The sequence below is a fragment of the Rhinolophus sinicus genome, linkage group LG10 (genome assembly GCF_036562045.2).
Source record: "Rhinolophus sinicus isolate RSC01 linkage group LG10, ASM3656204v1, whole genome shotgun sequence".
NCBI lineage: Eukaryota > Metazoa > Chordata > Mammalia > Chiroptera > Rhinolophidae > Rhinolophus > Rhinolophus sinicus.
Window position 1 is genome coordinate 4,949,428 of NC_133759.1, and position 27,298 is coordinate 4,976,725.

At 59.6% G+C, this 27,298-nt stretch overlaps 1 protein-coding gene across 1 annotated transcript; it reads left to right on the forward strand.

The window, feature by feature from the left end:
• The first annotated feature begins 541 nt into the window (after window positions 1–541).
• DUSP7 (dual specificity phosphatase 7) lies at window positions 542–7,982 on the forward strand. The gene is made up of 3 exons (XM_019753296.2): window positions 542–1,217; window positions 2,729–3,163; window positions 5,912–7,982. Exons 1-3 carry the CDS (start codon window positions 707–709, stop codon window positions 6,217–6,219), a joined length of 1,254 nt encoding a protein of 417 aa, XP_019608855.2. The 5' UTR covers window positions 542–706; the 3' UTR covers window positions 6,220–7,982.
• Window positions 7,983–27,298: the final 19,316 nt, after the last annotated feature.

Here is a 27,298-nt window from a genome sequence, read left to right on the forward strand (position 1 = left end):
GAGCCTGTGGTTATCACAGGGACTATGCAGTCGCCTGAAATGATGACCGTGTCTGGCACGTAGTAGGCGGTCAATTTCCTTTTGTTGAATGAACTCACTGAGAGAATGAATGAATGGGGTTGACAGGAGGAGAGGATATTGGCTCAGCGTGACCGCCCCATCCCCGGGGAAACTCCACTTCTGTGAATGTGGGGAGGGAATGCCAGGCGCAGGACGCATCCAGGGCAGCCCTTCAACATAGGTCCGTGAAGAACTGGGAGCACGGGTCTACCGGACCCAGGAGGGCGTCTTGATCGGGCCCCCTAAGTGGGTCGTACCCAGTTCCCGGCAAGGAGACAGTCGCGGCGCTGAGGCGGGGCGAGGGCCCAGGCGCAGGTCTCTCGGCGCACCCGGCCGCGAGCGCGTCGGCGTACCCTGTGGGGAGGAGCGGTGGCGGCGCGGCGCCTTTAAGGCCGGGTGCCGGCCCCGCAGCCCCGCCCCCCGGAGGACGCTTCGGCGCGCGGCCTCGGGTGCCGCCGTTTAATTGGGGCTGTCAGGCCGCGGCGCGCGCGGAGGGCCGGGCGGGACGGAGGCCGGGAGGCCGGGGCGGCGGGCGCGCAGCTCGGCGGGAGGCGGGCGCCCAGAGACGCGGCTGGGGCCCGCGCGGCCCGGGCGCGGTCCCTGGTCAGGGCTGCCCGGCCCCGGCCCCGGGCCACCCGCGCTCCCCATGAAAAACCAGCTCCGCGGCCCCCCAGTGCGGGCGCCCATGTCGGCCTCGGGGGCGTCGGCGGCTGGGGGAACCGGGGCGGGGTTGGAGCCCGTTGCGGGGTCCGGCGCGGGCACCGGAGCGGGAACGGTGACGGGTGCGGGGGCCATGCCTTGCAAGAGCGCCGAGTGGCTACAGGAGGAGTTGGAAGCGCGCGGCGGCGCGTCCCTGCTGCTGCTCGACTGCCGGCCGCACGAGCTCTTCGAGTCGTCGCACATCGAGACGGCCATCAACCTGGCCATCCCGGGCCTCATGCTGCGCCGCCTGCGCAAGGGCAACCTGCCTATCCGCTCCATCATCCCCAACCACGCCGACAAGGAGCGCTTCGCCACGCGTTGCAAAGCGGCCACCGTGCTGCTCTACGACGAGGCCACGGCCGAGTGGCAGCCAGAGCCCGGCGCACCCGCCTCGGTGCTTGGCCTGCTCTTGCAAAAGCTGCGCGACGACGGCTGCCAGGCCTACTACCTCCAAGGTGAGGGCAGCACCGCGACCCGGGTCCGGGATTAGGGCTCTAAAGCGACTCCCTGACGCCCCCGCCGGAGGCTACTTTCTCTCCCAGCGCTCAGCCTGCCCCGCTGGCGCCACGTCGCCCCCGGCCCGCATCCGCCCCTCGCGGGAGCCCGGCCCCCGCGGTGCGGGTTTAGACTGGCGTGGGGTCCCCCTTTGCAGCCCTTTCTCGGCACGATTCGAGTGGGCTGAACAAACTTCCCTGCTTGGGCTTTCCTTTGTAACTGTTATTGGGGCCATGGCAGCGTCCAGGTTCCAGCTGAGCCCCTCAGAGTAGGGAGGGGCCCCCTCCTGGGACCCCAAAGGCGACAGGGCACCCAAGTCTAGCTCCTCCAGCTTGGAATGTGTGTCCCTGGAAGTCGAGGGGAAAGGCAGGAGCCTTTTTCAGCACCATCCCGGCTCCCAGAGCATAGGGACCATTGGGATTGGGGGACTCTAGGCATTATTGCATGGGTCGTGCTGCTTGGGGATCACTGCCTCTTGGAGGCGCTTGGGGCGCGGCTGTAAGCAGTGTCCCTTGCCCCAGCCCTGGCTTTCCAGGGCCCCCAGTCCCCAGCATGCCGCCTCAGAGCTTGTGGAAGGGGGAGGCAGCGCTGGGGGGGGGGGGGGCGAGTGGCTGCAGCCGGTGTTTCCAATTAACATTCCAAAATGGCCTCTCGCTGGCAGTGGGGCGGGCAGGCAGGGAGGGGAGAGGAGGCCTGCGGCACCCTCGGGCGCAGGGCCCATGCTTAGCAGCAAGGCGCTCCCCATTTTTAATCCCTGTAAAGCCCCCAGCGGTCCTCCCCCTCTGTGGGTCCAAGGCTGGGGGATCTTGTGTTCTAAGGGGGAGTTCTGGAGAGGTGGGGCTAGGACCCCTTTTATAGACCTGTGCCTGCTGGGGGAAAGGGCCAGCCAGTACCTTCACACTATCCTCCCTGACTGGTTGGGGGTGGGATGCAGGCTCTGGACTTCAGGTCAGGAGGCTGGAGCCCTCTTTGCCTTTGACCCAGACACAGCTCTGACTTCTGCAGTCTCATCTATAAGAGGGGTTTGCAGACCCACAGGTGCTGGCCTGAAATGGTGTTGTCTGCTTTTCTTTAGCACTTAGCAATTATTGGGCACCCATGGGTGCTAGGTGCACATGGGAGCTGTAGAAGAGGCGTGATCTAGGGCCTGTCCTCAAGTGCCCTAAAGCTGGTGGTATGGCTGGAGCCTTGAAGCCTTATGAGTAGGGTATGGAGCTCAGACATGTTACTTTACCTCCTGGGGCCTCAGTTTCCTCATCTGTGAAGTGGGTCATAGGGTAGATATGGAGAAAACAGGAGAAGGTACATGTATACCATACTTGGCACAGTGTGTGTTCGCCGTTATTGGTGTTATGGTGCTTGACACAGGGCGCCGGGGCCATCATGGTCTTGTGCAACCCCTTTGGCCTGGGGCCACTGGCCCGTGACACCGACAGTCTCTCACCCAGACCCTGTCTCGCCCTGGCCACAGGTGGTTTCAACAAGTTCCAGACAGAGTACTCCGAGCACTGCGAGACCAACGTGGACAGCTCGTCCTCGCCCAGCGGCTCGCCACCCACCTCAGTGCTGGGCCTGGGGGGCCTCCGTATCAGCTCGGACTGCTCGGACGGTGAGTCAGACCGAGAGCTGCCCAGCAGTGCCACCGAGTCGGACGGCAGCCCTGTGCCATCGAGCCAACCGGCCTTCCCTGTCCAGATCCTGCCCTACCTCTACCTCGGCTGCGCCAAGGACTCCACCAACCTGGACGTGCTCGGCAAGTACGGCATCAAGTACATCCTCAATGTCACGCCCAACCTGCCCAACGCCTTCGAGCACGGTGGCGAGTTCACCTACAAGCAGATCCCCATCTCTGACCACTGGAGCCAGAACCTCTCCCAGTTCTTCCCCGAGGCCATCAGCTTCATCGGTAGGTGTTGCTGTGCTCTGGGCAGGGTGGGTCGGCAGGCGTGTCAAGGTGTGTACCGGACTCCGGGTGTCACCTGCGCCTGACTAGGTAGCTCTGGGCCTGTCGAGGCCTGTGTGTGCCCTGCATGTGCCAGCATGTGCCCATGGGTGTACCCATACCTGCTGTGAGTCACCGAAGCCCTCAGGGCCAGAGCAGTCCCCTGAGCCCTGGGCTCCCCGCAGCTGTCGGCACCTCATGGCCTCTACCGTGCTGCTTGGGATTTTCTGGCTTTGCTGTTTCAGGCTGAGCAAGCTGAAACATCGCAGCTCTCAGGCCTCCCACGGGTCTCGCCGGCTCCGTGTCACGCGTCGGCACACATGTCTCTACAGAATGGGTCTGTCACAGTGCCTTTTGGGCTTCGCTGTGTACCTGAGGGGGCTGAAGGGTGGTCTGGAGCTAAAGGCCTACCCAAAATGGGCAGCTGTTGGAATGTGGGGCCCCAGGTGCTCCCGGCAGCGTGGGGGACTTGCTTGGAGAATAGGGGTTGTAGAGAGAATGTGTGTGAGGGGGAGACTGAGGAAGGCCTGTTCTGCTGTCATAGAGCCTTGTGAGCCCCGACAGCCCCAGCCTCAGTTGACTTGGGCTCCGTGAGTCGCCTTATCTCTGACCGCCCCTCCTGCTTCCTCCTCGGCCAGCTGGAGGCTGTGGCCTCCCCTCTCACCCAGGGTGCTGGAAAGAGACACAAGATCAGGGTGAATGGAAACCCGGGGTTCCCTGAGCCTGGTGACCCAGTGTTTTTGCCCAGCTTTTGGTGGCAGGGAGGAGGTAGCCAGGGCCGTCTTCTCCAACTGGCAGCTGTGTCCAGTGGAGGGCGTTTTGGTGTCAGCTGGGCTGGGCTAGCTTTAATAACAGGAAGTGGGAGGCTCCCCCATCTCATCCGCTTACTGGGAACCAAAACTAGGTGCCTGGCTGGGAGGAAGGAAGGAAGCTGGGGCCTGGGGGAGGGGCTGTGACTGGGCCTGCGGAGCTTCCAGCTCTGCCCAGGAGGGCATGGCCAGGGGCTGTGGTGCTGCCTCAGCTTCTGCGCTGCTCCTCTACTAGGCAGGGGAGTTGAGGGGACCCCAGATTCCTCAGGGCTGAGCCTGGTTTGTAGGTGCCTTTATCCTTCTTGAAGGCCCCTCTACATCTGGGGAGGGGGACAGGACGGGGTGTAAAGGTGGGGGGACCGTATTCCCCATTTGACGAATGAAGGAATTGAGGCCCCAGCACCCCATAGGCTGCAGTGGCCCAGAACCCAGCCCAGCACCCCCACGGCTCAGCCACACCCTGGAAGGGCTAAAAATAAAGCCAGTGGAAGCAGTTTCACTTTGGATCACCCGGAAGTGGGTTTGGGGGCCAGGCGGTCCCCATATCCTGGTGTGTCACCACTGGAGACTTGTCTCCATCACCTCCTTCTGCCCCAAATCTCAAGGTCAGACCACATGGTTCGACACAAAGCCACAGTATCTGTCTCTTCCCCTGCTGGTCTTGTCCCCACTCAGTCCCCAAGTCTGGATTAAGCACCTACTGCATGCTTAGCCCTGGGTACCCTCCGAGGGGGTAGGGGTGGGGAGGAGACGCTCTGCCAGACCAGAGGCAGTGAGCACCAGCTGAGGAACAGTCTGTGACAATGTGGGTCGTCTTGTAGGAATACACTGATTGAGTGCCAACTGTGTGCTGGTTCCCAGTGGGCTCGGAGTCAGGGAGGTGGGGAGCTTGGGGGCCGTAGGGCTGCCTCTTGTTTATCTATGTCCCTGGCACAGCTGAGGCACAAAGAGGCAGCTGCCCTAGGGTCCAGGGGAGGACAGATTACAGGACTGAGTTGTTCAGTGGCTCAGCCAGTATTTATTGAGCTCCTACTGTGTGCGAGGCAAAGGAGTCTGAGAGTGGCACTGGGGGAAGCTGGGAGGGGTGGACGGGAGGGTTGAAAGACCTTGGTTGGTTGTGGGAGATGTCACTGGCAAATGGGCCTGCTGGGGTGACGTATAATACGTGGGGTGGGGGTCCTACTTAAGCAAACCCCACTTGTGAAACCTCAGGCGTGGCCATCACCCCAGTCCCTGGCTATTCAGGAATAGGGCTAAGGCCCTGAGGACTGGCTGGGCAGGGCAGAGTGCAGGGCTGGGCCCCTATTCCCTTGTGGAGGGGCCTCCCAAAGGCCTGTTTCCCAGGAGGGGGTTGCCCGTAGGTGCCCAGGAGAGCAGGCTCAGTCCCCACCCCCAGGTCATGGGCTGGCAGCGGTGGGTACGATGAATTAGGAGGAACCTCTGTGTGGCCTTGGGCTGTTCACTTTGTCTCTTGTGCCCGTTTCCGCATTTATAACATTAGCTTACTAGCCTGGTGCCGAGGACCTGAGAGGGTGCAGGTGACACCCTCAGCACTGTCGCAGCATTAGCAGTGATTACGTCGTCACAGTCAGTCGCATTTGTGGAGCTGTCACTTGGCTCAGGTCCTTACAAGAGCACTGTTAATACGGGGGCCCATTTTATAGATAAGTGAACTGAGGCACAGGGATGTCCAGTGGCTTGGCGGTAACGAGTGGCAGAGTCCTCTCCACAGTCAAGCTCTTGACCTCTGCCCCCAGTTGCAGTCTCACCCATGTGGGACTGCACCAGGTCCCTCCAGAGTCAGGCACCAGCCAGCCCGTGACCATGCCGCCCTCTGTGCCCCAGCCCTGCCTGCTGGCTCCTTGCAGGAGGCGCCTCCCTGATGCGTGCCTGTGTGTTTCAGACGAGGCCCGCTCCAAGAAGTGTGGTGTCCTGGTGCACTGCCTGGCCGGCATCAGCCGCTCCGTGACGGTCACGGTGGCCTACCTGATGCAGAAGATGAACCTGTCGCTCAATGACGCCTATGACTTTGTCAAGAGGAAAAAGTCCAACATCTCACCCAATTTCAACTTTATGGGGCAGCTGCTGGACTTTGAGCGGACGCTGGGGCTGAGCAGCCCGTGCGACAACCGCACCCCCAGCGAGCAGCTCTACTTCTCCACGCCCACCAACCACAACCTGTTCCCACTCAACACCCTGGAGTCCACGTGAGGCCAGGGGCACCAGTGGGCTGGGTGCCGGCTCCTCCCCCACCCTCCACAGGGCCGCGTGGGCGAGCCCGTCCTGCTGTGTCTGTCCTGAGGGACCTGGACACCGCCTGGATCCAGGCTGACAAGTGGCCGAGCTGCCCTTACCATCCTGGGTGGCAGAGCCCACAGCAAGGCCTCCGTCTGCAGGACTTTCTGGCGAGGCCGCCGGCGCTCAGACACGGCTGCGGGGGGTCCAGCGAACCTCATCCTTGGCCCAGGACACTCCATTCTGCTGAGGCCCAGTCAGTCTGGCTGTTTTTTAAAGACACCCACGGACCTGAGTTTACGTTTTACTTTCGGCAGGTAAATCCAGGCTCCCTGGAGCAGTGTTCACATTCTGATTGTTCTTTTTTCAATGAAAAGTGTTATTTTCAGGCTGTACGCAACAGTGGATTGTATAAACCAGTATTTCATCCCTTTCTTGATCCTGTGAGAGAGAGAGAGAGAGAGAGAGGTGTTCTCAGTTTTGTTTTTCTTCCTATCTCAAAAGCGATTGGTCTTTTGTTTTCTTTCTTTCTGTTTTTTTAATGCAAAAGACAAACCCCGTGTTGATCTTGACCAAATGCGTTTTGCACATGTGTGAAGCCTCCGTTTCTGCAGCAGGCCCTTCCTGAAGCAGTGGCTTGCTGCTCTCAGCATCGGCCCCTGTCGGCCCACATCTCCCACCTTGGCCCAGCCCAGCCCAGCCCAGCATGGCCCTGCATGGGCCTGTGATGGCCACTGCAAGTTGTCATGGGTCAGCTGGACAGGTGGCCTTTGCAGTCTCTGCCCTCCCAACTGCCCCTCTGGTGGTCCCTGCAGACTCCCCAAGGTAGGAGACGGGAGGCCCTGCTGAAGGTGGGGCCACGGGGGACTGCCAAGCAGTAGCGTTAGCCCTCTGGGCTCGGCCCCTAGGAGGGCCTGGACCCTGGACCCTTTTCTATACAGACTCACTACTTCTGTCTCTTTCTCTCTCTCTGTTTGTAACTGAGAGTGGAGGCCCAGGGGCTGGGGGAATGTTCGGTGGTGGGGGCCCAGCCTTGCTTCCCGTTTCTGTCCCTCACCCTAGCTGTTGCTTTGGTTCAGCTGCCACCCCCAGCCCGCTTGTCCCCGTGGAAGCCTGCCCAGCGCTCTTCTTGCCCATGCCTTCGACTACCAGGAAAGCCGTACCCATTTCAGTCCCGGGGCAGGCACAGGGGGCAAGGACGGACAAGTGAGAGGGATGTCAGGCTCTGTCCGCGACCCCCACCCCCTCATCCAGAGAACAGTGCCACGGATTCCGTTATCCTCCTCCAGTCTTGTTCCTTCTCCAGCCTCGGTTCTGCCAGGTGTCAGGACTGCATGGGGGCCAGGCAGGGGGAGCGGGCGGCCAGTCCCCGGCAAGCCGGCGCTCGGCATGAGCGAGGCCACGGCCCTCGGCCCCCCTGCATCTTACCTCACAGGGCTTGTTTTCAGGGATTCTTTAAGGCAGCGGATTAAAATCTTGCCACAGTCGAGAAATTGACAAAAAGCTTCCATGCTGTACATGGTTCTCTTTCTCTCTTTTTTACTTTTAAAAAGAAAAACCCAGAAAGATGCATCAGATTTGTGTAAATGAGGGTATGCCAAGAGGGTGGCCAGTTTTGCTTTATGATCTTATGAAGGAAAATTTGTGACCCTACGTATATACACACACACATATATATATCCCGAACCAGCAACGGGACTTTGTTTATATTGCAAATAAATATTATTTTTTCTTTAAAATGAGTTGTGTCTGATAAGGGCAAGGGCTGGGGGAGGCAAGAAGGGACACTGGCTGGCATCGCAGCGCCTGCCCTGTGTGAGGCAGTGGCCAGAGTCTGCGTGGTACTTGCTTTGACCCCTCAGAGGTGCCCATAGCTGAGGGAGCAGCCAGGCCTCTGGGAGAAGCTGTGTGTGGGCATTTCCTCAGCCCTGGGGCACTGGCAGACAGGGGCATCAGCTTTACCTGTTGGCCTTTGCTGACTGGTTGACAGGAGAAGGAAGCTTGGAGAGGTTTCATGGCCCAAGGTCCCACAGCTGAGCCCTTGCTCAGCCTGAATCGCTGAGCTGTCTGCTTGGACATCGTCCAGGGGCCCTGGGGCTGCAGGGGACAGAGCTGCTCCTGTGGGTGGGATGGTGGGGTGTCCATTTATCACCCTCTCCCCCGGCCCCCACAGACCCTGGGACACCAGTGGGACATGAAACTTGGTCAGGGATGGGTCAGCCCTGTTTTGTCCCTTTGGAGCTGGGTGGCCTCTGACAGGTTCCTGAGCCTCAGTTTCCACCACTGTAAAGTGGGACAGATCACACCCAGATACCCAGAGCTTTCTGTGATCATTTCCTGGCCTAGGCCTGCAGGGAGGAATCAACATCCACGCAGTTCCCTCCTGGGGCTCAAGGACAGGCTGTGGGCAAGAGGAGGGAGCAGAAAAGGGGCCTAGAGAAGGGAGGTGGCCATGGCCTGGGGGAGTGGCCCCCAGGGGGCAACACAGCCCCCTGTTACGGATGGGAAGGGCTGAGGTTTCCTTTGCCTCTGGCTGGATTGACAGCCCCATTGGGGACTAGAGGCCTTGGTGCTGACTTGGTTTCTCCCTTTCTTCCTTTCACCTGGCTTTATCCCTTCCACTGTGACCAGCACTGGACTGGCCCTGAGCAGGCGGGTAGGTAAGTGGGCGAGCTGGAAGGGTCAGGGCAACTCAGCGCCTTTCCAAGGATTCTCCCAGCTGAGATGCCCAGGCTCTGCCTTCTCTGTCCCTGCCCCATCTCTGCCCGGAGTGACCTCTAACCAACAAGTCACACCTTCACGCATATGGCGAGGGATAGCGGGCAGGTTCTGTAAACAAAGGGTTCTGGGTTCAGATCCCAGCTGTGTGGCTGCCAGCTCCTCACCCCTGTCCCTCAGCCTTCCCATCTTTAGAATGGGGGAACACTGCTGGGTAGCAAGCAGGCCTGTGGGAGGGTGTGGGTTCTCGCAGCGTCGGCAAAGGGGTGGATGGATGCTAGCTACTTTCACTCTTGGGCTTCCTCGGGACCCCGGTCCTTCTGTGCCAGGGGCGGGCAAGGGGGTGGGAGCCCGAGCAGGCAGAGATGGGGCCTTTGTTCCCTGTCACTGCCTTCATCCAGGGCCGGGGAAGCCCGTGGGTGCTGGGCTGGGGGCTGGGCCCTCGACAGGCTGAGGAAGTGCCTGGCAGTGCCAGCGTGCCCAAGCACAGGATGGAGGGAGGCAGCCCTCAGGAAAGAGGCCACCCCCACAGGGCCCTTCCCAGGCCAAGTGGCCTCTTTTAGCCTCAGTGTCCTCATTTGGAGAAATTTGCACCTCAGCACTGTGGCTAGTTGAGGTTCCCTTCTGGTGAGAACAAAGGCCAGGCCATGGCTGGTGGCTCTCTCTGTGACTTTGGGTCCTTGTTCTGTGACCTTGGACTAGGTTATGCTTACTGTGGATTCTTATTTCCACCCTGGGTCCCAGGTGCTCACTTCATGGTTCCTCTGGTCTGTCTCGTGGTCAGTCCAAGCTCCTGTTACCCCACCTTGTTTCTGCTTTGCTGGCCCCAGGGGCCTGTCCATCTCAGGCCATCTGTGGCTGAGGGCCTTGGAGCCTGTGTCCCCTGAGCTCCTGGACACCGGCTCTCTGGGGTCACAATCCGCTTTGTCTCTGTGCCCTCAGGCTTTCCTCCTGGCCCTCCTAACCCTCCTAACCCTTTGCCTCCCTTTGGGTCCTTGTTTCTGCCTCCACCTCAGCCCATTTCCCAGAGACACTCTTACCCATTTCTTAGCCACTTCTTGGTATTCTCCTGGGAGGAGGGTCTGACCCATTCACTCACTCATCACTCGCTCACTCACTCACTGGCACATTCATTGCGCAGCCATTTCCTGCGGGATGGGCCTTCCCAGGAGTGGGAACATGCCCCAGGGAAGTGCAGTGACATCAGGCAGGGTGGCAGGATAGTGGGGCCCTTGACTTGTCTTCTCATAAATGAATCAGGTGCAACCGCAGAGTGACTAAGGCTGGACCTGAGCAAGAACCTGTAGCACTGCAGAGTCCTCACCCTGCAGGGGGTCGGACAGGAGACCAGAGAGACATGCATATTTCCCTAGGGTGGTCTGCTCTGAGCCTGGCGGAGGGGGAGGCGGCTTCGAGGGAGCGGCCACCCCACAGGGCCTTCGCCACAGTGCAAACAGAGTCATCTCTTATGAATAGGGCAGCAAGCCCATGGTGGCACCTGCTGCCACTGCTGCTTGGCACACTCAGGCCTGCCCCCGGCGCTGTCTGCACTGGGCCTGCGCTCTGCATCAGCGTGGGTGTGGCCGGGAACAGCAGCCCCCATACCTAGCCCTTAACAGAAGCCAGAGAGCCTGACGGGGGAGCCAGATATCTGGAGGGAGAGGGAGGATGTGAATATGTTAATCTCTGGGTGCCCCAGGAGCCTGGGTTACATGGGTGGGGGGGTTCTCTGGTCTGGTCTTCGCCACATTTCCCCTGCTCGTTCTGGGCCTCACCTGGGCACAGCCCTGTCACCTCCTCCCAGAGGCCTCCTGGGATCGGCCCCCTCTGACTCCTGGTACCCAGCAGACATGAGAGCCCAGGGAAGGTCCAGAATCATCCTGCTCCCCTGCCCCTAACCCTGTACAGACAGGGAAAGCGAGGCTCTGATGGGGGGTATAGAGTGAGACCGGGAAGAAGTTCAGCCTCACCCCCTGCTGCCCTGAGTCTTTCCACCCAGGTCCTGCCTCCCCCATCAGGCTAGGAGCCTTCTCCCTCTGGCCCTGTGAAGGACCAGATACACATGCATGGGCGTGCGCATGTACACACACACACACACACACACACACACACACACACACAGCCCCCTCATTTCTCAGACAGAACAAGCCCAAGCAGGTCTCAGAGTGATTGAGAGTCGCCTGCCTCTGACTCCATCCTCCTTTCATCTGGGTGCGGCCTGAGTGAGGTCATCCCTTCCCAGGCACGGCCATTAAAGACCATCATTAGCAACGCTCCAGAAGTAAGATGAGTCGCATTGTCCCTGGCTGGGTCACATGAGCCACAGCAGGCAGCACAGGACTGCAGCCCCTGCTAGAACCTGCCTTGCTCAGGCAGCCAGCTCCCAGAGCTGCCCCACACACCTCCAGGGACCGTCATCTACTCTAGCCTCTGTGTGTCTGCACACTCGCCATCGGCCCCTCCACACACGCACCTCCTCCTCTGGCCCTGGCCTCTTCCATCCCTCTGCAGGCAGAAGAGAAGTTGAAGCCCCTTTTCTAGGGGTGGGTAGACCAGGGAGAGCCGGGTAGTGGTTCAGGGGGCAGGGGAGACCCTCAAGAGCTTTCAGCCCAGGGCTGACAGAGTCTGGTTGTCACTAGAAAGATCCCCTCGCTGCTAAGTGGAGAATAGCCTGAGAGGCAAGTGTGCAGGACGGGACAGTGAGGAGGCTGGGACAGTCATTCACTGTGGGTGATGGGGGCTGGGCCTCCGTGGCATGTGAGGAGAAGGTGAGAGAAGGACCAGCAGGACTCAAGCCTCCTGGGAGGTGGGGCCCATGGTGTGAGCAAAGGGTCCCAGCTTGTCTGATTCCATGGCCCGAATGCCAGCCACCATGCCATGCCGAAGGATGGGGCTTAGCCAGCACATGTGGGATCCCTGGTGGAACCCGGGCCCCTGGAGCATGAGTCCTACTCACCCGCCCCCACCCCTCACTGTGCAGTCTCCCTCATCCTGGAGCCTCTTTTCTGAGACAGCACAGCCCTGGCGGCCACTCTCATGTGAACAGTGGGGACAAGAATTATGGATCTAAGAGGAAAACGCAGGTGAAGGGCCTTCCTCTCAGAGGAGGCCTTGGGAGTGCAAGTCCTGCTGCTGCTGCTTTAACTGTCACCGCCCCCTGCAGAGGGCACCCCCACCCCAGGCCAACCATTGCTGATTTGCTGTGTGGCATCGAACCAGCCTCCCCTACTCTCCAGTCCTCAGGTTCCCTGTTTGCACAGGCAAGAAATGAGAATAATGACCCCAAGGGACTTGGTTCTGTTCCAAGGGTTAGACAGGCTGGCATCAAGAGTAGGCTAGGAGCCACTGCCAGCCTGCGGAGAAGGCTGGAGTCCAGAGCTGGGGGGCCAGGGCTGGGGTGCGGACTTGGGCAGGGACCTGGCTGGGGAGAGGTGGGTCAGGCCGGGCCCCTCTCGGCCCCAGCAGACCCCTTTGCTGCAGGCCCTTGAGGATACTTCCTCCTCGTACCCATTTGCCCTTCCTCCCTGCCCAGGGAACGCCCCTGCAGGGTTCTTTGGTCCTGAGGCCCAGAGAAATTTAGAGTGCTGCCAAGCCAGAGGGCCCCCCCGAGGGGCCGTGGCCCCCGTCACAGCCCCACTGTCCATCCCTCTCTGCCCCCAGCCTCTGTCTGGGGATGATTTGATCATGGACTCTGGGGCATCTTCCTGGGGCTGCCAGCAAGGGCCCAGGTCGCAGTCTGCTCCCTGTCCCTTATTTCTTTGCTCAGCCTCCCTTCACTGTTTGCCCAAGACCCTCCTCACTCTCCCCCAGAACCACCACGTCCTGCCCAGCCTCAGCCTGAAACCGAGGCTGATGGGGGCTGCTGCCTTCCCTCCCCCACAGAGCCAAGAATGGGGGCTGGGGGTGGTGCTCCCGCTCAGCTCCCCTCGTTCTGCTGCCGCTGCCAGGACCTAGGCCCCTGCAGCCCTCTCCCCTGCCCCTGGGAAAGAGGGAGGCTGCACATGGCTGCCCCTCCGTGGTCGCTAGGCACTCAGGTTGTCTGGGTTCTGCACCAGCCTTTCTGTCTCCTGGGCTGGGACTCTGACTGCAGTGCGTTTCAGGCTCTTTCCCTGGGCCTTGTGCCCAGAGGTGGCATTTCCAGGGCAAACACCTGGGATGCATTTGTCCAATTGGTTTCCGAAAGGAAAGCAGGATCGTTAATCTTTTATGTTTGGCTATTATTGTACCATATTTCCCCGAAAATAAGACCTAACCGGAAAAATAAGCCCTAGCATGATGTTTCAAGAGGACATCCCCTGAACATAAGCCCTAAAGCGTCTTTTGGAGCAAAAATTAATCTAAGACCCGGTTTTATTTTCGGGGAAACACAGTAGCTGAAGGAGAGACGCCCCTCGTGGTTGCCCTGCCTGGGAGTTTCGCTGACGTATCCAATCCTCTGATAACTCTAATTTCAGTAAGAGTTATAATAACAACACACGTGCACGGCCCTAGCTCTGGGCCAATGTGTCCGGCTGTTTTGACGTGATACACTCATTTAGTCTTCCCAGCAGCCCTCGGAGGGAGGTGCTGGATTGTCCCCGACGGGCAGACAGGGAGCCAGACAGAGCAGCAAAGCCAGGAAGGGTTGGCACTGGGGTCTGGGCACAGGTCTGGCTGCCTCAGGACTCCACGCTCTCAACTAACTACCCCCAAGCCTGAGAGGTCGAGGGCAGCTTTGGGCCTTTGAGCCTCTGACCCCTCCCAATCCTGATACCACCTGGTCTCCTACAGATGCCAACCCCAGAAAAGCAACATCTCCAGGGAAGGAGTGGAACCCCCTTTAGAAGGGATTGGGGGGCATGCAGGAGACCCCTGGGCCCAGCAGAGAGGCAGAGAAGGAGGACTGGCTGGGAGGCTGGGGAGCGAGTGTCGAGTCAGGGCAGTCCTGGCGTGTGCAGGCTGGAGGGGCAGAGTCAGAGACAGCCCATTGTCGCAGGTAAGGTGGTCTGGGAGGCTTCCCAGGGAAGGGGGCATCTTTCGGTAAACAGCCCCCTGTGGTTCCTGCCTCTAGGACTTTGCACATGTGATTTCCTCCCCCTGGAATTTTCTGCATCACCCACCACCCGCTTCGAGCGGCTACCTCTGTCTACTCTTTCCTCGTGCTTAGCTCAAATGCTTCATCCTCCAGAGAGCCTTGCCAACCTTCCCCCCGCTGGGGCTCTGGGGCCTCCTCTGGCTCCCATGGCCCTCGTGCAGCCCCACACCCTGGAGGCCCTGCTGGCCAGGGTGCTGGGTCCAGCTGGGCATCGTCAACCACTGTCTGGGACACCTCTGGGAACTTGCCCAGCTCTGCACGTCGGGCCTGCGTGACCTGAGCACACGGAGGTGTGTCAGTCCCACAACACACACCTCACTGCATCCTCAGGTGTCCGGGTACTGCTGATTCTGCGCCTGCCGGGCCTTTGGTGGTGCCCAGCAGCAGGGACTGGCATCTCTGCCCCACTGGCTGCATCTCTTGCCTCTGAACCCGTTCTTGCTGCCTCTGTGCCCACCATGATCACCTGCCTCCCGCTTTGGGTCTGGAAAAGGGTCTGGCAGCTCCTGTTTATAAATATCTGCTACTGCCACAGCTAAGTGGCAGGGTCTGGAGGCCACGCTAATTGATTAATTAAACCCTCTCGGTTAATTAGCTCCATCCCTCCGGGGAAAAAAGTCTCGAGCTGGAGCCAGAGCCTCCTCTGGGCTTGAGGAGGTTTCAATTGGCTTGGGTCAGGCTGACCCTGATGCCAGCTGCTGGGGTCATGGAGAGTCGGGAGGAGAGTCGTTCTAGGCACTGGAGCCAGCCAGGCCACCTGGGGTGGGGAGAAGGGGGTTCCAGCTTCAGCCTGAACCTCCTGATGACCTCTGCCCAGCCTTCTGGCTCTTCACCTGAGCCGCAGAGGCCAGAGGGCCCGGAGAAGGAGGGAGAGGGGGGCACTGGAGGGGGCAGGTCATGTGGAAGCATAGGAGTGGAGGCCAGCCCTGGGCAGATAAAAGTCTTTCCTGTGGTCTAAGCCACACTGGTCAGCGATCCCACACAGGAGCTGAACGAGACGCCAGGGTCTGCACAGCGAGGGCCTGACTCTGGACGCCGCAGGCCAGGCAGGTTGGAAGCCAAGAAGGGACCTCATCAGGTGTGGGTGGTGGAAAGATCTCAAGGGAGAGTGGAATGGAGGGGTGGGAGCTGGCAAGGAGGGGGCTTCAGGTGTCCAGAGAGAATGGAGGTCCATCCGGTGTGGCACTTGTGACGAGAGAGGTCTAGCCTAGGTATTAGTAGACCAGCTACTGCTGTGTGGCCTGGGGTCATGCAATTCCCTTCTCTGGGCCTCTCTCCCCTCATCTGCAAGGTAGGGGAGAGGTTTCCGAGGGCCCAGCCTCGGGATGTGAATGTCACTGTCATGTTTCCTTGCCCCAGGACAAAGCACCTTCTTTACTGGTCCCCCAGCTCTCTGTGGCACTTGTGGGCATCCTGCTTGCAGGGTTCAGATGTATGTAAAGAGCAGAACCCAGCCCCAAACACTAGGGCACCCCATTCATGCTCTGCAATATCGTGATGCCAGACAGGAGAGCTCAGGGGAGGGAGCGGGCCACCATGGTGTGTGGACACCTGCGCTCAGGCTGGCCCTGGGGGCTGGGGGCAGGAAACTGGCCATGGGTAGGAGGCCAAGAGCCCAGGACACCGACCGCCACAGGCAGCAGGCAGGGCTGCAGCCTTGGCACAAAGCCTGCTCTGGGCTGGTCCTCCAGCTCCCTGAGTGGCTGCCCAAGTGGGAACAATGACCCTTTCACGTCACGCCTCCTCCAGTCACAGCAACTTTGGCGCCGCAGGACAAAGGGGCCATTTCATCATTGTTGGGCTGGATCAACAGCCCGCCTGCCTGAGCCCTGCTGCCCCCAGCCAGCCCAGACCCAGGCACAGAGGCTGACTGCCCAGCCTGGCTAGAGCCCGGCACCTTCTCCCCATCTGGCCTGGCCACGTCCATCCCAGACACCCTCCTCACCTTCCTAACTTTTCCGTCTAGTTCAGTCAGAGCTGGGTCAGAGAGGGCCACGATGAGGATGCCAGGTTCTGCCCCTGGTCCTTCTCCTCCCCAGCCTTGGTCTCCCTACCTGCGGGAAGGAGGCCAGGTGAGATGGTCTCCCAGACGCCATCCTCATCTGCAACCCTGAAGAGTGAGACTTCCCACCTGTGCTCCTGCCTCCAGCCAGGGCTGGTCCCCATGACGGCAGAGGTGTGGAGGGGCCCCTGGCCCAAGGGGTGGAAAAAGCAGAGGAGGCCTCTTAGTCCAGTCCCTGCCGGGCCCCTGCCTAGCCTCTGCCCCATGACTTCCTGTGGTGTGAGCTAGCTCAGGCCACCTTTGCTTGTCCTCGGGCTAGCCTCAGCCCTCCATGAGGACCTGGCTGTACAGAGGCCAAGAGGGCCAGGACACTACCCAGACGCAGCCCCACCTCCTGCCTCCTTTTGTTAGGGGAGACCCATGATTCCTCCCTTCTCCATTCAGCCAGGGTTTGCTGGGGCTTCCCAAGAGCGAGAGGCCACGCCTTGGGGGAAAAATGCCCAGTCTGGGGGCCAAGACAGAAACTGCACCTCCTGGCCCCTTGGTCAGAGCCGGGTCAGGGAAAAGCCTGAGAATCTGGACATCAGGGCCGAAGGCGCCCTCAGAAATAGGGGGGGCTGTGGGGCAGAGCGGGGGCCTCATGGCAGGTGCCCAGAGCCTTGGCCTGCAGCAGTGTTGATAAATCACCACCCAGTGGAGGGCAGGGAGGCTCAATCAGCTGGGCCAAGAGAGCTCGACCAAGGCCAAGGCTAGGGGATCACCACTGGACACGTCTGCATGGAGAAACCGTCGACACAGCCAGCTCAGGAGAGGGCCCTGCCCTCTGGGCCTGGCTTGCCCCTCCTTCTCAAGGAGGGCTGAGATCTACCCTGGTGGGCTCTTTCCCCCGGACACCAAGAGTGGGCCAGACTGGGAGGGTGGGCTCTTGATGTTGGGGTGGGGGAAAGCCAGGGGCATATAGGTTCCAGTTTTCCCACTTCACAGATGAGAACCCTGAGGCTCATAGGGGTGAGGTGGTCAGTCTAAGCCACACAGTGGGGGTGGGGGGTGCCCCCCCAGCAGACACTCAGCCACTGGTGGGAGGGAGCCAGACACGGGCTGGGCACCGCTGGGGCGTGGTCTCAGGATGAGCCACCTGGTGCTGGCCATAGGCTGGTTGTTGTGTATGGTTGTGGGGGACCTACAGGGCCAACCCCACTCCCTGCTTCCCGCAGCTCCTGTCCCCCCAACCCTGCCCCGCCAGGCCCGGTGGCACTGCACACACATTGCCCATTTGCCCTGTCTCATTTCCTCTAAGACCAAAGAATCACCCTTCAGGGGACTGGAGCCTGGCACTGTTTGTAGGAAATGCCCGGCCCAGCCCTCCCCAGAGCCTGCCTGCCCTGCAACCCCCTCATCTGGGTCCCCAGGAGCACGTGATGGGTTGGAGGGTGCTGTGCTCAGCCAGGGCCTATGTTAGGCAGTCTGGGAGAGCAGGTAGACCCTCTCCCACCCACACATGGCCAAAGACCCCTTCCGTTCCGGCTGCCAGTCTTGCTGACCCCCAACCTCAGACCCCTGGTGCCTAAGGCCTCCCCCAGCCACTTAAGCGCAGGACCCTGGGAAGGAGTTAAGGGCTGAGACCCTGCTATGACTCCAGCAGCAGTCGGCCAAGACGTGGGCTCTGAGCACAGTTTCAACCTCATTCAACTCCAAGGCAGCCCCTGAATTGTGGCCTCCAGGGAACAGAGAGGTTGAGGCGGCCTCAGATGCCTGGAGAGAGAAGTGGGAGGCTAGCCTGGGGTCACTGAGGGCTTCCCCCTGTAGGATACCTGGATGATCTCCAGCTGCCATGGGGGAGAGCCAGGGGGTGGAGCTTCAGGCAACTTCCGGATGTAGGTGGGGCCTCAGCTCCAAAAAAAAACACAAAAAACAGCCCCCAAGTCTCCAGGCTTTGCCCAAACCTTGGACTCCAGCAGCAACAGTCAGCACCTTCCTAAGCTGGAGCTGTGCTAAGCAGAGGAGGCGACTGAGGCCTCAGGGAGCGGCACGGCTGGCTGAGTGTTGCTCGGCAGGGCCCAGGAGGCTGAGGCTCTGGATTCTGGCTCCAGCTCTGACCCTGAAGGGCTGTGAGCCTGCAGCTGGGTCCCCACTCTCCCTGGACCTCAGCCTTCCCAAGTGTAGCCTGGCTGGACTCCTGGGTGCTGCTCCGACTCAGACACTGAGTCTTTATCTAATACCTGCTGGGCCAAACACACTGGGCTCTATGAGCCAAGAGACCCCCAAATGGTTACCCCATCTGCCTCAAGGGTCCCAAGGGTGAACTCCACCCTGTCCTCAGCCTCTGTCCTCGAAGGCTCACTCTGAGGGGGCATAACGATGCTCTGAGGAACCCTTCCCTCAGCCCCAAGACTCCTGAGTGCCTCTCTCTGTAGATGTGCACCCCGCTACTGCCCTGGGCTCGGTGAGCAGCAACAAGCTGTGTGACCCAGGGACAGCCCTGCCATCTCTGGGCCTCTGCTGCCACCTCTCCCCAGTAAGCCCATGGCCTCCTCAGGGGCTGTGGTCAGCGTCAAAGATCTGTGATGAACAAAAGCTGTGGAAACAGGTGGGTCACATATGCAGCTATGTCCCAATAGGTGAGTTCTGTGGCACGGCTGAGTCTAGCTTTGCAGTCAGACTGGTTTGTAGTCCCCCATTTAGAAGGTCTCAGCTGTGTGTTAGAAGGTCTCAGCTGTATGTCGCTTCACTTCTCAGAGCCTCACTTAAATGTGGTAATAAAGATACCTGTTTCCCCAGGTGTGGGAGTGAGTGTCTGAGGACCAGGCCCTGGGGCGCAGTCATTGGGGTGGCTGCTGCAGTGGGGTGCAGGCGCTCTGGGACACCTCTCAGCACACTGCTAGCCCTGGGCTGGGGGTGGGTTCCCAGGGCCTCGCTCCACGGGGAGAAGGCCCCGGATGCACCTTCAGGAGCTGTCCAAGGAGCCCCACTGTGGAGTGGGCCCCGGCCGGAGGGCTGAGGTGGTGGGAGTGCTGTCTTGAAGATGGGAGATGCATTCCGGTGACCCTGCAGGTGGGTGGAGGAGCAGGTTCTGGACCACCACACCCTGGGGCTGGGTCTCAGGGGACAGAGTGCAGGGAGAGGGACAGGGGTCAAGCTCTGAAGGAAGGTGGTCTCAGGTGGTGCAGGAGTGGTGCAAGACTCTGAGTGCTGTGATCCGAGCCTGAACTCTGGATTGGGGGAGTCCTGGGGCTTCAGCCGCACTTGTCCTCCCAGGAGAATTCTGCCTCCTGGGTATCTGGGACCAGCAGTGACCCTTGCTTAAAGTTGAAGGCTTCACACCAGCTCTCCAAACTCCTCTGCGGGGCTCGCATTTTACTGTCTGAGTGTAGAAATTGAGGCCCAGTGAAGTTCCATAACTTGTAACTTGTGGGGGAGAGGGGCCACCCAAACCCCAGCCCTTGTCTGGGCAGGAGGGATGGAATGGGGTGTGTCATGTGGGGCGGCCTGCGGGGTCTCTGGTCCCGCTCCCCACATAAGAACGCAGGACATGGTGAGGCCAAAAAGGAACACCCACGGAGCCATAGATGGGGGAGTCCTACCACTATAGTCTTGCTGGTGGCTGGGTTGGAGACATAGGAAGCAGGAGACACAGAATCCGCCATCCACACTCTGCCGCTTGCTAGTTCAGCCACCATCCTCTTGCTAGCCCCCATTTTCCTGCTAGCATAGCCACAGCAGCTGTATCAGCAGCCAATGGCTCACTGGTTACAGCTGATGGCCAACCAGCCACAGCTGATGGCCATCCAATCACAGTTGATGGCCATTCACTACCTGAGCCAGCACCCTTCGACGTGAGGCCGAGCCTGGAAACTGCACTCCTGGCTCTGTCCCCACAGGGTGGTTGGTCCTGGGGTCAGGCCCAGCCTCAGAAGGGCTTAGGGACAAAGCTGCCCCAAGGCCTGGCTGCATTGACTCTCCCTTCTGTCCCCAGCCAACTCTCTCCTACTTGTGCTGGCATTGTCTCTTCCGGGAAGCGGCCCCGGCCCCAGGCTGAGTTCGGTGCACTGGCTGTGCCCCCGACCCTGCCCACCAGTGCTTCGATGGCTTGTCTATCTGCAGGGCCCCCATGAGACTCCAGGAGGACAGGGCTGGCCTGCACACTGCTGTGTCCCCACAGAGGGAAAGGGTGGGTGAGGCTGTGGGCCTTGACGTCCATGCAGGTGAGTCCTTTTATCACAGGGGAGCCCAGATGGCTTTGTCCCAGGCCACAGGTATAACTGAGCTTCCAGAGTGGGGATGGGGTGACTTCTCCCCCTCATAACTGCCCAACAACCCACCAAGGGCATGGCGCCCAGAGATGCTTTCTAGAGGCCATTTGGTAACTTGAATCAAAAGGCCTAAAAATATGCATAACTTTAACCCAGCAGCCCTGTTCCTGGGAAGGTGCCCTGAAAAATCACCACTTGGAGGAAAGCAGAGCAGTCAGTCTCTAACTCACAGTCTCTAACTGTGTGCTCCATGTGAGTCCAAGGGACAGAAACACAAGCTGCTGGGCCAGGAGTACAACACAGCGACCAGGTAATGAATCCTTCAGCACCATGGGCTATCTCAGGAAGCTGAAGACATACCTGCTTCCCAGGAGCCCACAGGCCAACTGAGTCAGGGAAGAGGAAGCTACGCATAGTCACCCTCCTGTGTACCAGGCTGTCCTAGGCACACGTCACCTTATTGCATCCTCATGGGAAGGGATTCTTCTCCCTATCCTTTGGGCCACAGAGCGGGAGCTGACAAGGAGGCTGAGGCACGAGCCAGGGAACAGTGATCCTGTAGGCAGTGGGAGGGCTTAGAGCAGGGTGTACACTGGGGTGGGGGGTCCCCTCCACACACAGTGCCTTCCGACTGACAGTGCTGTCGCAGGTGCTGAGGGGCTCTGCTCCGGCCTCTGCCAGCCACGCGGCCTCTGCTGCAGCCTCAGGATATACCTGGAATTCCAAAGAGGAGCTGCAGACCGTTTGCCCAGCGCCTCCGGGCTCCAGGCCAGGCCGGGCACGCCCCTCGCTCAGCGCGTGCTGCCACTGCATTGGCTCCAACCTCAGGGACCCCGCATAGAGAGAAGGGGGGTGTATTCAGCTGTAGCCACCCGCTCCTGCACCACGTGGGAAAATGGGGCTGGGGCAAGGGGTTCACCCACTGGGGCCTAGAGCCACACCAATGTGCTTGGTGTTCTGTCAGCTCAGAAATCCTAAGATGCAGCACAGAAAACCCTGTGCAAACTGGCCGCCCTCCGCTGAGGCCCCGGATGCTCTGTGTGCACTGAGCAGGCCTTCGTAGTCGAGTTGTGCCTGTAGGGGCAGGACATCTGCAGCTGTGTGACCTTGGGCATGTCGCTAAGTCTGCAAAGCCTCAGATTCCTATCAGGAAAATGGGGACTATCAGAGCAGGGCCTCAGAGGCTTAGATGAGCAGTGCAGGGTCAGCATGATAATAACACCTCCATTTATTGTGGCTTTGCTCTCTGCAACCAAAAAGTCTCATGAGATAGATGTCATTCTCCCCATGTTTCAGACAAAGAAACTCAGCTCAGCAAGGCTGAGATGTACCCTGTTCTCTGGAAGGAGTGATGGCAGGGGGGAATGGCAGGGAATGCTGTCCTGAGGGGCAGGAAAGAGGTGGGGTCGGGGCCAGGGGCCTGTCTAGGCTACAGGACCAGGAAGGAGGCCGACCAAGCAGGAGCAGGAGCTGGGCCAGCTTGTTGAGAGCACAGAGTGGGGCTGGTCCTGGACAACCTCCCAAACTGCTAGAAAGGGAGGAGCTGTAAGCAGGAGCTGAAGTCCCAGGTCTGTTCTTAGCAGACGTCTCTCCTAAGCCCCTAGCGTCTGCTGTGGGGGCTCCCAGGAGGCCCTGGTCCGCACGGCTCATTAGTGCAGCTCATCCTGGCCACGTACGAGACAGGCCAGTTATAGCTGAGGAGGAGGCAGGCAGGCGCCAGGAACACAGGGATGGGGCCTTCTCCAGACCCAGGCTGCCCCTGCCCCTGGGGCGCCATCGTAGCATCACCTCACCTCCGAGTCTCAGCCCAGGAGAACCAACCACTTCTCTCCAGCATGCACTTTGGATCTGGCCAAGCCCCAATCTGGAAGTCATGGAACATGAATGGACGTGTTGCCCCAGTCCCCAGCAAGCCAACACTGGGGACCTCCTCCTGGGCGGCCTTGTGATGAACCTGGCAGCTTCCACCTACAGAACAAGCACCCACTCCAGCCTGGAGATCCCAAACCAAAGGCCAGCCTCACGTTCTCTTCCCCAAACCCTGCTGGGCAGATGTCCTGAGTCAAGACTCAGAGCAGGCCCACCTCGGTTTCCTGTCTCCAGCCCTTCTCTCTTCTCACCATGTGACATCGTTTGGATGTCCTCAGTCTGGAGCCCCACCAGGCCTGGCACCAGGTACCTGAGAGGCCCCTGTATGCCTGGGGGTGGGGTGCTGGGCATGGGAACAGTCTAGACCTGCTGAAAGGTGCAGAGTCAGGGAGAGCTTCTAGGAGGAGGGTCTGGAAGGAGGTGACCAGCTTCAATTAGGGAAGGGAGGCAGGAAACCATCGTAGTCTAGGAAAGGTGAGGATGGGGCCATCCCTGGGGATTGGAGCTCAGGCTTTGGGGTTTTCCACTGGGACGGTGAGGTGGCCAGACTTGTAACCAGTTCTCAGAGGGCTCTGTGGGAGGTTGATGCTTTCCCACACCCCGTCAGGCTAAGATGTGCAGGACAGCTCTGAGCAGGGTGGGCTGCGGGGACACGTGGGTCAGACCCGGGGGCTTCCTCTGGCCAGTGCAGGGTTCAGGCAGCCATGATCCTGGGCCAGTGTCTGGCCGCCCCTTTCTCCACTCAGGCCACAGGTTGCCTGAGAGAGGCAACAGGTTCAAATCCTGGCACCAGCATTCTCCAGCTGTGGCTTTGGGCAAGTCAGTGTGCACGTCTGTCAGCCAAGGAGAGCAATAGTGTTTAAGCAAAGGCTGTGCGTGCTGGAGACGACGATGGGCAGGAAGGGCCTGGCTGCGGAGCCTCTCGCAGTTGTTAGCAGTTGTCTCCCAGCTTCCTGGTCCTGTCTCCCCAGGACCTGTACCTTCAATCTGCCGATATCTTGCCCCATTTGACAGACAGGGAAATGGAGCCTGGCATGGTGCCCTGACTGGCCCAAGACCACAGCAAGTCTGTCAGCCTGACCCCAGATGGATGCCTGGAGGCAGCGTGGGACTCCAGGGCAGGAGGGAGGACACCGTGTATGACTGAGGCAGCATGACATGTCACCTGTGTGGCTGGTGCCACCAAGGACTCAGAACCTTTCAGAGGTGAGAAGGAGGTGGGAGTAAGCAAGAGAACAGCAGAGAGGAAGAGAGGGAGGAGTGGGACTGCTGGGGCGGGCAAAGCCATGACCCTGCCCTCCTGCCTGGGGAGTGCTAGGGCCCCAGCCAGGACTGCTCACCTGGACCTGCCCCAGCCCACCTGAGCCCCTTCATCCTCAGCCAGAGAGAGAGAGAGAGAGGAGAGCAAGCTCTGGCGGGTGCTCTGTGAGGAGGTCTGTGTGGGCAGAAATGCAGAGAGACCTAGAAGTGTGGTTCTGGGCTCTCTGGGTGCCCCCGAACATGTATGTGCTGGGGTGTCCATCTGCCCCCAGTGCTACCTGGGTTTACGTCTGTAACAACACATGCCCCACATAAATGGTATCGATCTGTACCTGCGGCAGCTGCCTTCCGCCCATGCTAGGCTGGGACCACTTCCTGCGCTGGCTCCCACGTCCACCTCGCTGGGGTCCTGAGTGGATCTGATCGATGGGCATTTCAGGTTACCCACTGACCCCCATGAAGGGTTCTGCTGTCATAGACGCTGTTGCAAGGAGCGTGCCCACGAGCAATGGGACATGCGCTGGCGAGCGTCGCACCCCCTTATGAGTGCGTACCTGGGTGCCGTTAGTGTTATTGGTGCGCTGTGCCTCTGGGCCAGGGGTTTAACCCCTCCAGGCCTTGGCTCCTCATCTGTAAGACAGGGATGAATAATTGTGCAATAACTGTGCAAACCTAACATAATTGGGCACAAGAGCTCAGTGGTAACTACTCCTCGCACTTATTTTATTGTCGATATTGTTATCATATGTCCCCCGAGGGGCTGGACCACTCAGTGTGGGGTCCCGCTGCCAGCAATGCACCCCCCCACACACACGCACACAAATGCCAGGGCCTCTTCCTAAGGGTGGGAATTTTTCTGGGGAAAGCTGCCCAGGCACTTATCTCCTGAGGATTAGAGGCCTGTGCCCCCTTGGGTTGACATGAGGTGACATAATCAATGTCAAAGGTTAAAAACCCTTCAATACCTGAGGTTCCAATGAGCCCAGCTTTGGACAGGTGCCCTCAGCCAGATTCAAGGAAGGGCCCCTCTGGGTGTGGGGACTTCTAGGGGGCTGGGGTGCTGGGCTGGCCTGCTGTGTCTGTCTGTCCTCCCCAGCACAGGCCCTGTGGGCTCCTTTCTGCATGACTGCATGTCCCTTCCCAGGCCTGGGACCCTTTCCTGCACATTCCTGACCCCTCTCCCTGCCCAGTATAGCCCAGGATAAAGAGGGCCCAGAAACCCCAGAAGGTGGTCATGGACAGAAAGGCCCCAGGTTTCCCTAAAACCCCCCAGGCCCCCCATTGCTGCCAGATGAATCCCAAGGCTCCCCAGCGTGCCCCCTCCAACCCTCTGGCTGGTTCTGGGTCAAATCCACTGCCTTGGACATTGGGGCAGAGAAAGGAGAGTCAGAGTTCATCCCTGAAACCAGCCCTGGTCCCTCCAACACCCTGAACACACCACCCCATAGAGACCCCGACAGCGAGGGCTGCAAATGTCACCACTGGGGGGCCATGGTGAGTCCAGCTCCCACTCCAGGAAAGGGGTCACCTCACTCCTTCCTCCTCCCCAGACCACCTCTGCAGTCCAAGGCCTGGGCTCTTTGCTTGGCTCCCCAAAGTGGAACGGTCTCTGATGGGACCAGTGTGAGGATGAGCAGGCTGTGGGCAGGAGTGTCCCAGGCAGGGGGACATAAGATCAGTGTTCACGGCCCCCAGGAAAGGGTTCATAGAAGGGAGCCGCCATTATTTATACTCATGTGTTTGCTCATTATCGACTTATTAATTTGTTCAGAAATGTTTATCGAGCTTTGCTGAGTGCCAAACAGAGAGCTGAGGTGAGCAGAGGAGCCTAGAACATTCTGACAGTTTTGGGGTGTCAGCTTTTGACTGGGCAGAGGGATCCCAGAGCTGTTCTCTGCCCAGTGGGTTTGTTATGGCCTCTGCTGGGCACCTAGTGGGTTTATTCCGGGCAGAGTGCTGTTCAGTGGTCAGCTCTGGACACAGCTCTGAGAGCCCTGAGTATAAACCGTAGTTGAGCCACTTCCCAGTGGTTTGGACTTGGGTTGGTGACCTCACCTCTCTGGGCATTGCCTCCATCTGGAAAAGGAAGACAGGGCAATGCCTGGTCCACAGGGGAGACAGGACAGGACAGAGGCCATCCAGGCAGATACCCGGCATGTAGTGAGTGGCCAGCAATGTAGCACAGTGTGGACTGCCCTCCCACCTTGTGTGGGAGGGCCACGGCCGGGTCAGGATCCTGTGCTGGCTCCCTCCGTCAAGAGCAGCCCAAAGCCCACTCTGCTGGGCTTCAGTTTCCCCATCTGTAATGGTGAGGCAGAGTCACAGAGCCCGGCTGTGGGCACTGCTTATGAGAGAAAGCATGCTCCACACCCGACCAAAGCACAAGCTCCTTGTTCGAAGGGCACCAGGCTTTCCTGTGAGGTAAGACAGTGGATTGTCCAAGGTCAGCAGGGATAGGGGCAGGGTGTCTGAGCAGCCTCAGTGGGGGGGCCCAGTGGCTCAAGGGTGGGGACATAAGCCCTCCCAGGTCCTCTGAGTGACCCCAGGTTATCTCCTCCAGACAGTTCCTTCCGCCAACTCTGCCCTCTGGCTACTGCTTATCTCCCTGATAAATGGCCCCAGTGTCCTGACAGAGGAAGAGCTGTCAGTGTCCTTCAGGGCCCTCCCTACTGGCAGGGCCCCGCTGGGTGAGGACTGGGGCCTCCTCATGTCAGCACAGTGGCCACTGAAGACTCCAGGCCACTGACCAGAGAGCCTTGCCAGGTGGGGATGGGGCTCCAGCCCCAGGCAGGCTGGCTGCCTCACTGCCAGGCGTCCTCTTGGTAAGGGCCCTTGGGGACTCTGCCTGAAGCAGGAGACAAGGCCCTGTCTGGGGAACCTAAGGGGAAGACAAGGTTTTGTTCTCACAGATCCCTCGTTCTCTCCCAGAGCCCACACCCCATGCGCACCCCCACCCAGACAAACGGAACCCTGACCTGGCAGCAGGGAGTGGCTGCTTTGAGCTGTGATGGGCACATGGCCCTTATGTGACCCTTGGCAGAAGCTGGTTGGGGACTGGATTTCACGGACAGGCTGCAGAATGGCGTCCTGTGGAAGGTGTAGGCGAAAGCAGAGGAGGTGACCTGCCTGTCTCTGTGGGGTCCTTTGGCCCATCCCAGCTCTAACAGTAGCTTGAAGGCTGGCCCCAGAGAGCAAGAGGCACTGGCCCAGGGCCCTAGCAGAAGGAGTCTCGAGGGCCCCAGGCTTCGTGAGCCTTTTGGGACCTTGCAGGACAGGGTCAGTCTGTGCCTCTTTGCAGAGAGCAGCTGTGCTCAGAGGTCGCACATCCCCCAGCAGGAAATGTCTCCCCTTCCCTTTAGTCAGAGGTTGAGGCTCAGGTCCATTGATCCTGCTTTTTCCTCCTGGTTTCAGCCTGATGCCGATACTGGCAAAGGCAGTCTGTCTGTCCACAGCCGGTTCCTCAGTCCTCGGCCAATGGGGCTGGTGCTGAAGAAATAACTATCAATGACTGAACCTTGGCTCCACATGAATCTTTGATACCCTAGGTTTTTGATCCAAATATATGTCATTGAAAAAATGTTCTGCATTTATTTGGTGCCTAAGTAGCTCCCAACACATGGCCAGTGTCACCGCAGTTAACTTCAGGGCTGCCCCAAACCAGCCACCGCCAGTGACACTGGGGCGGGCTCAGGTTGGTTACATTTTAGGAGTCCGTGTAACCATCTTTGAAAAACCCTAGGCATGTGGGTATGAACACGCATTTCCAATCTTACTAGCTGCACATGCCTGAATTTAAATTTCTACTAACAGAAACACTGTGGTTTTTAAGTTTACTCATCACTATCTATTGATTGCGCACCTGCTCTGGGCTCATCTGGGGGT

Excerpts from the sequence above, each read along its gene's own strand:
- DUSP7 (XM_019753296.2), top strand. The coding sequence starts at position 707 with ATGAAAAACCAGCTCCGCGGCCCCCCAGTGCGGGCGCCCATGTCGGCC. Across the intron at positions 1,218-2,728 it reads CCAGGCCTACTACCTCCAAG|GTGGTTTCAACAAGTTCCAG; the intron begins GTGAGGGCAGCA and ends CCCTGGCCACAG. Across the intron at positions 3,164-5,911 it reads CGAGGCCATCAGCTTCATCG|ACGAGGCCCGCTCCAAGAAG; the intron begins GTAGGTGTTGCT and ends TGTGTGTTTCAG.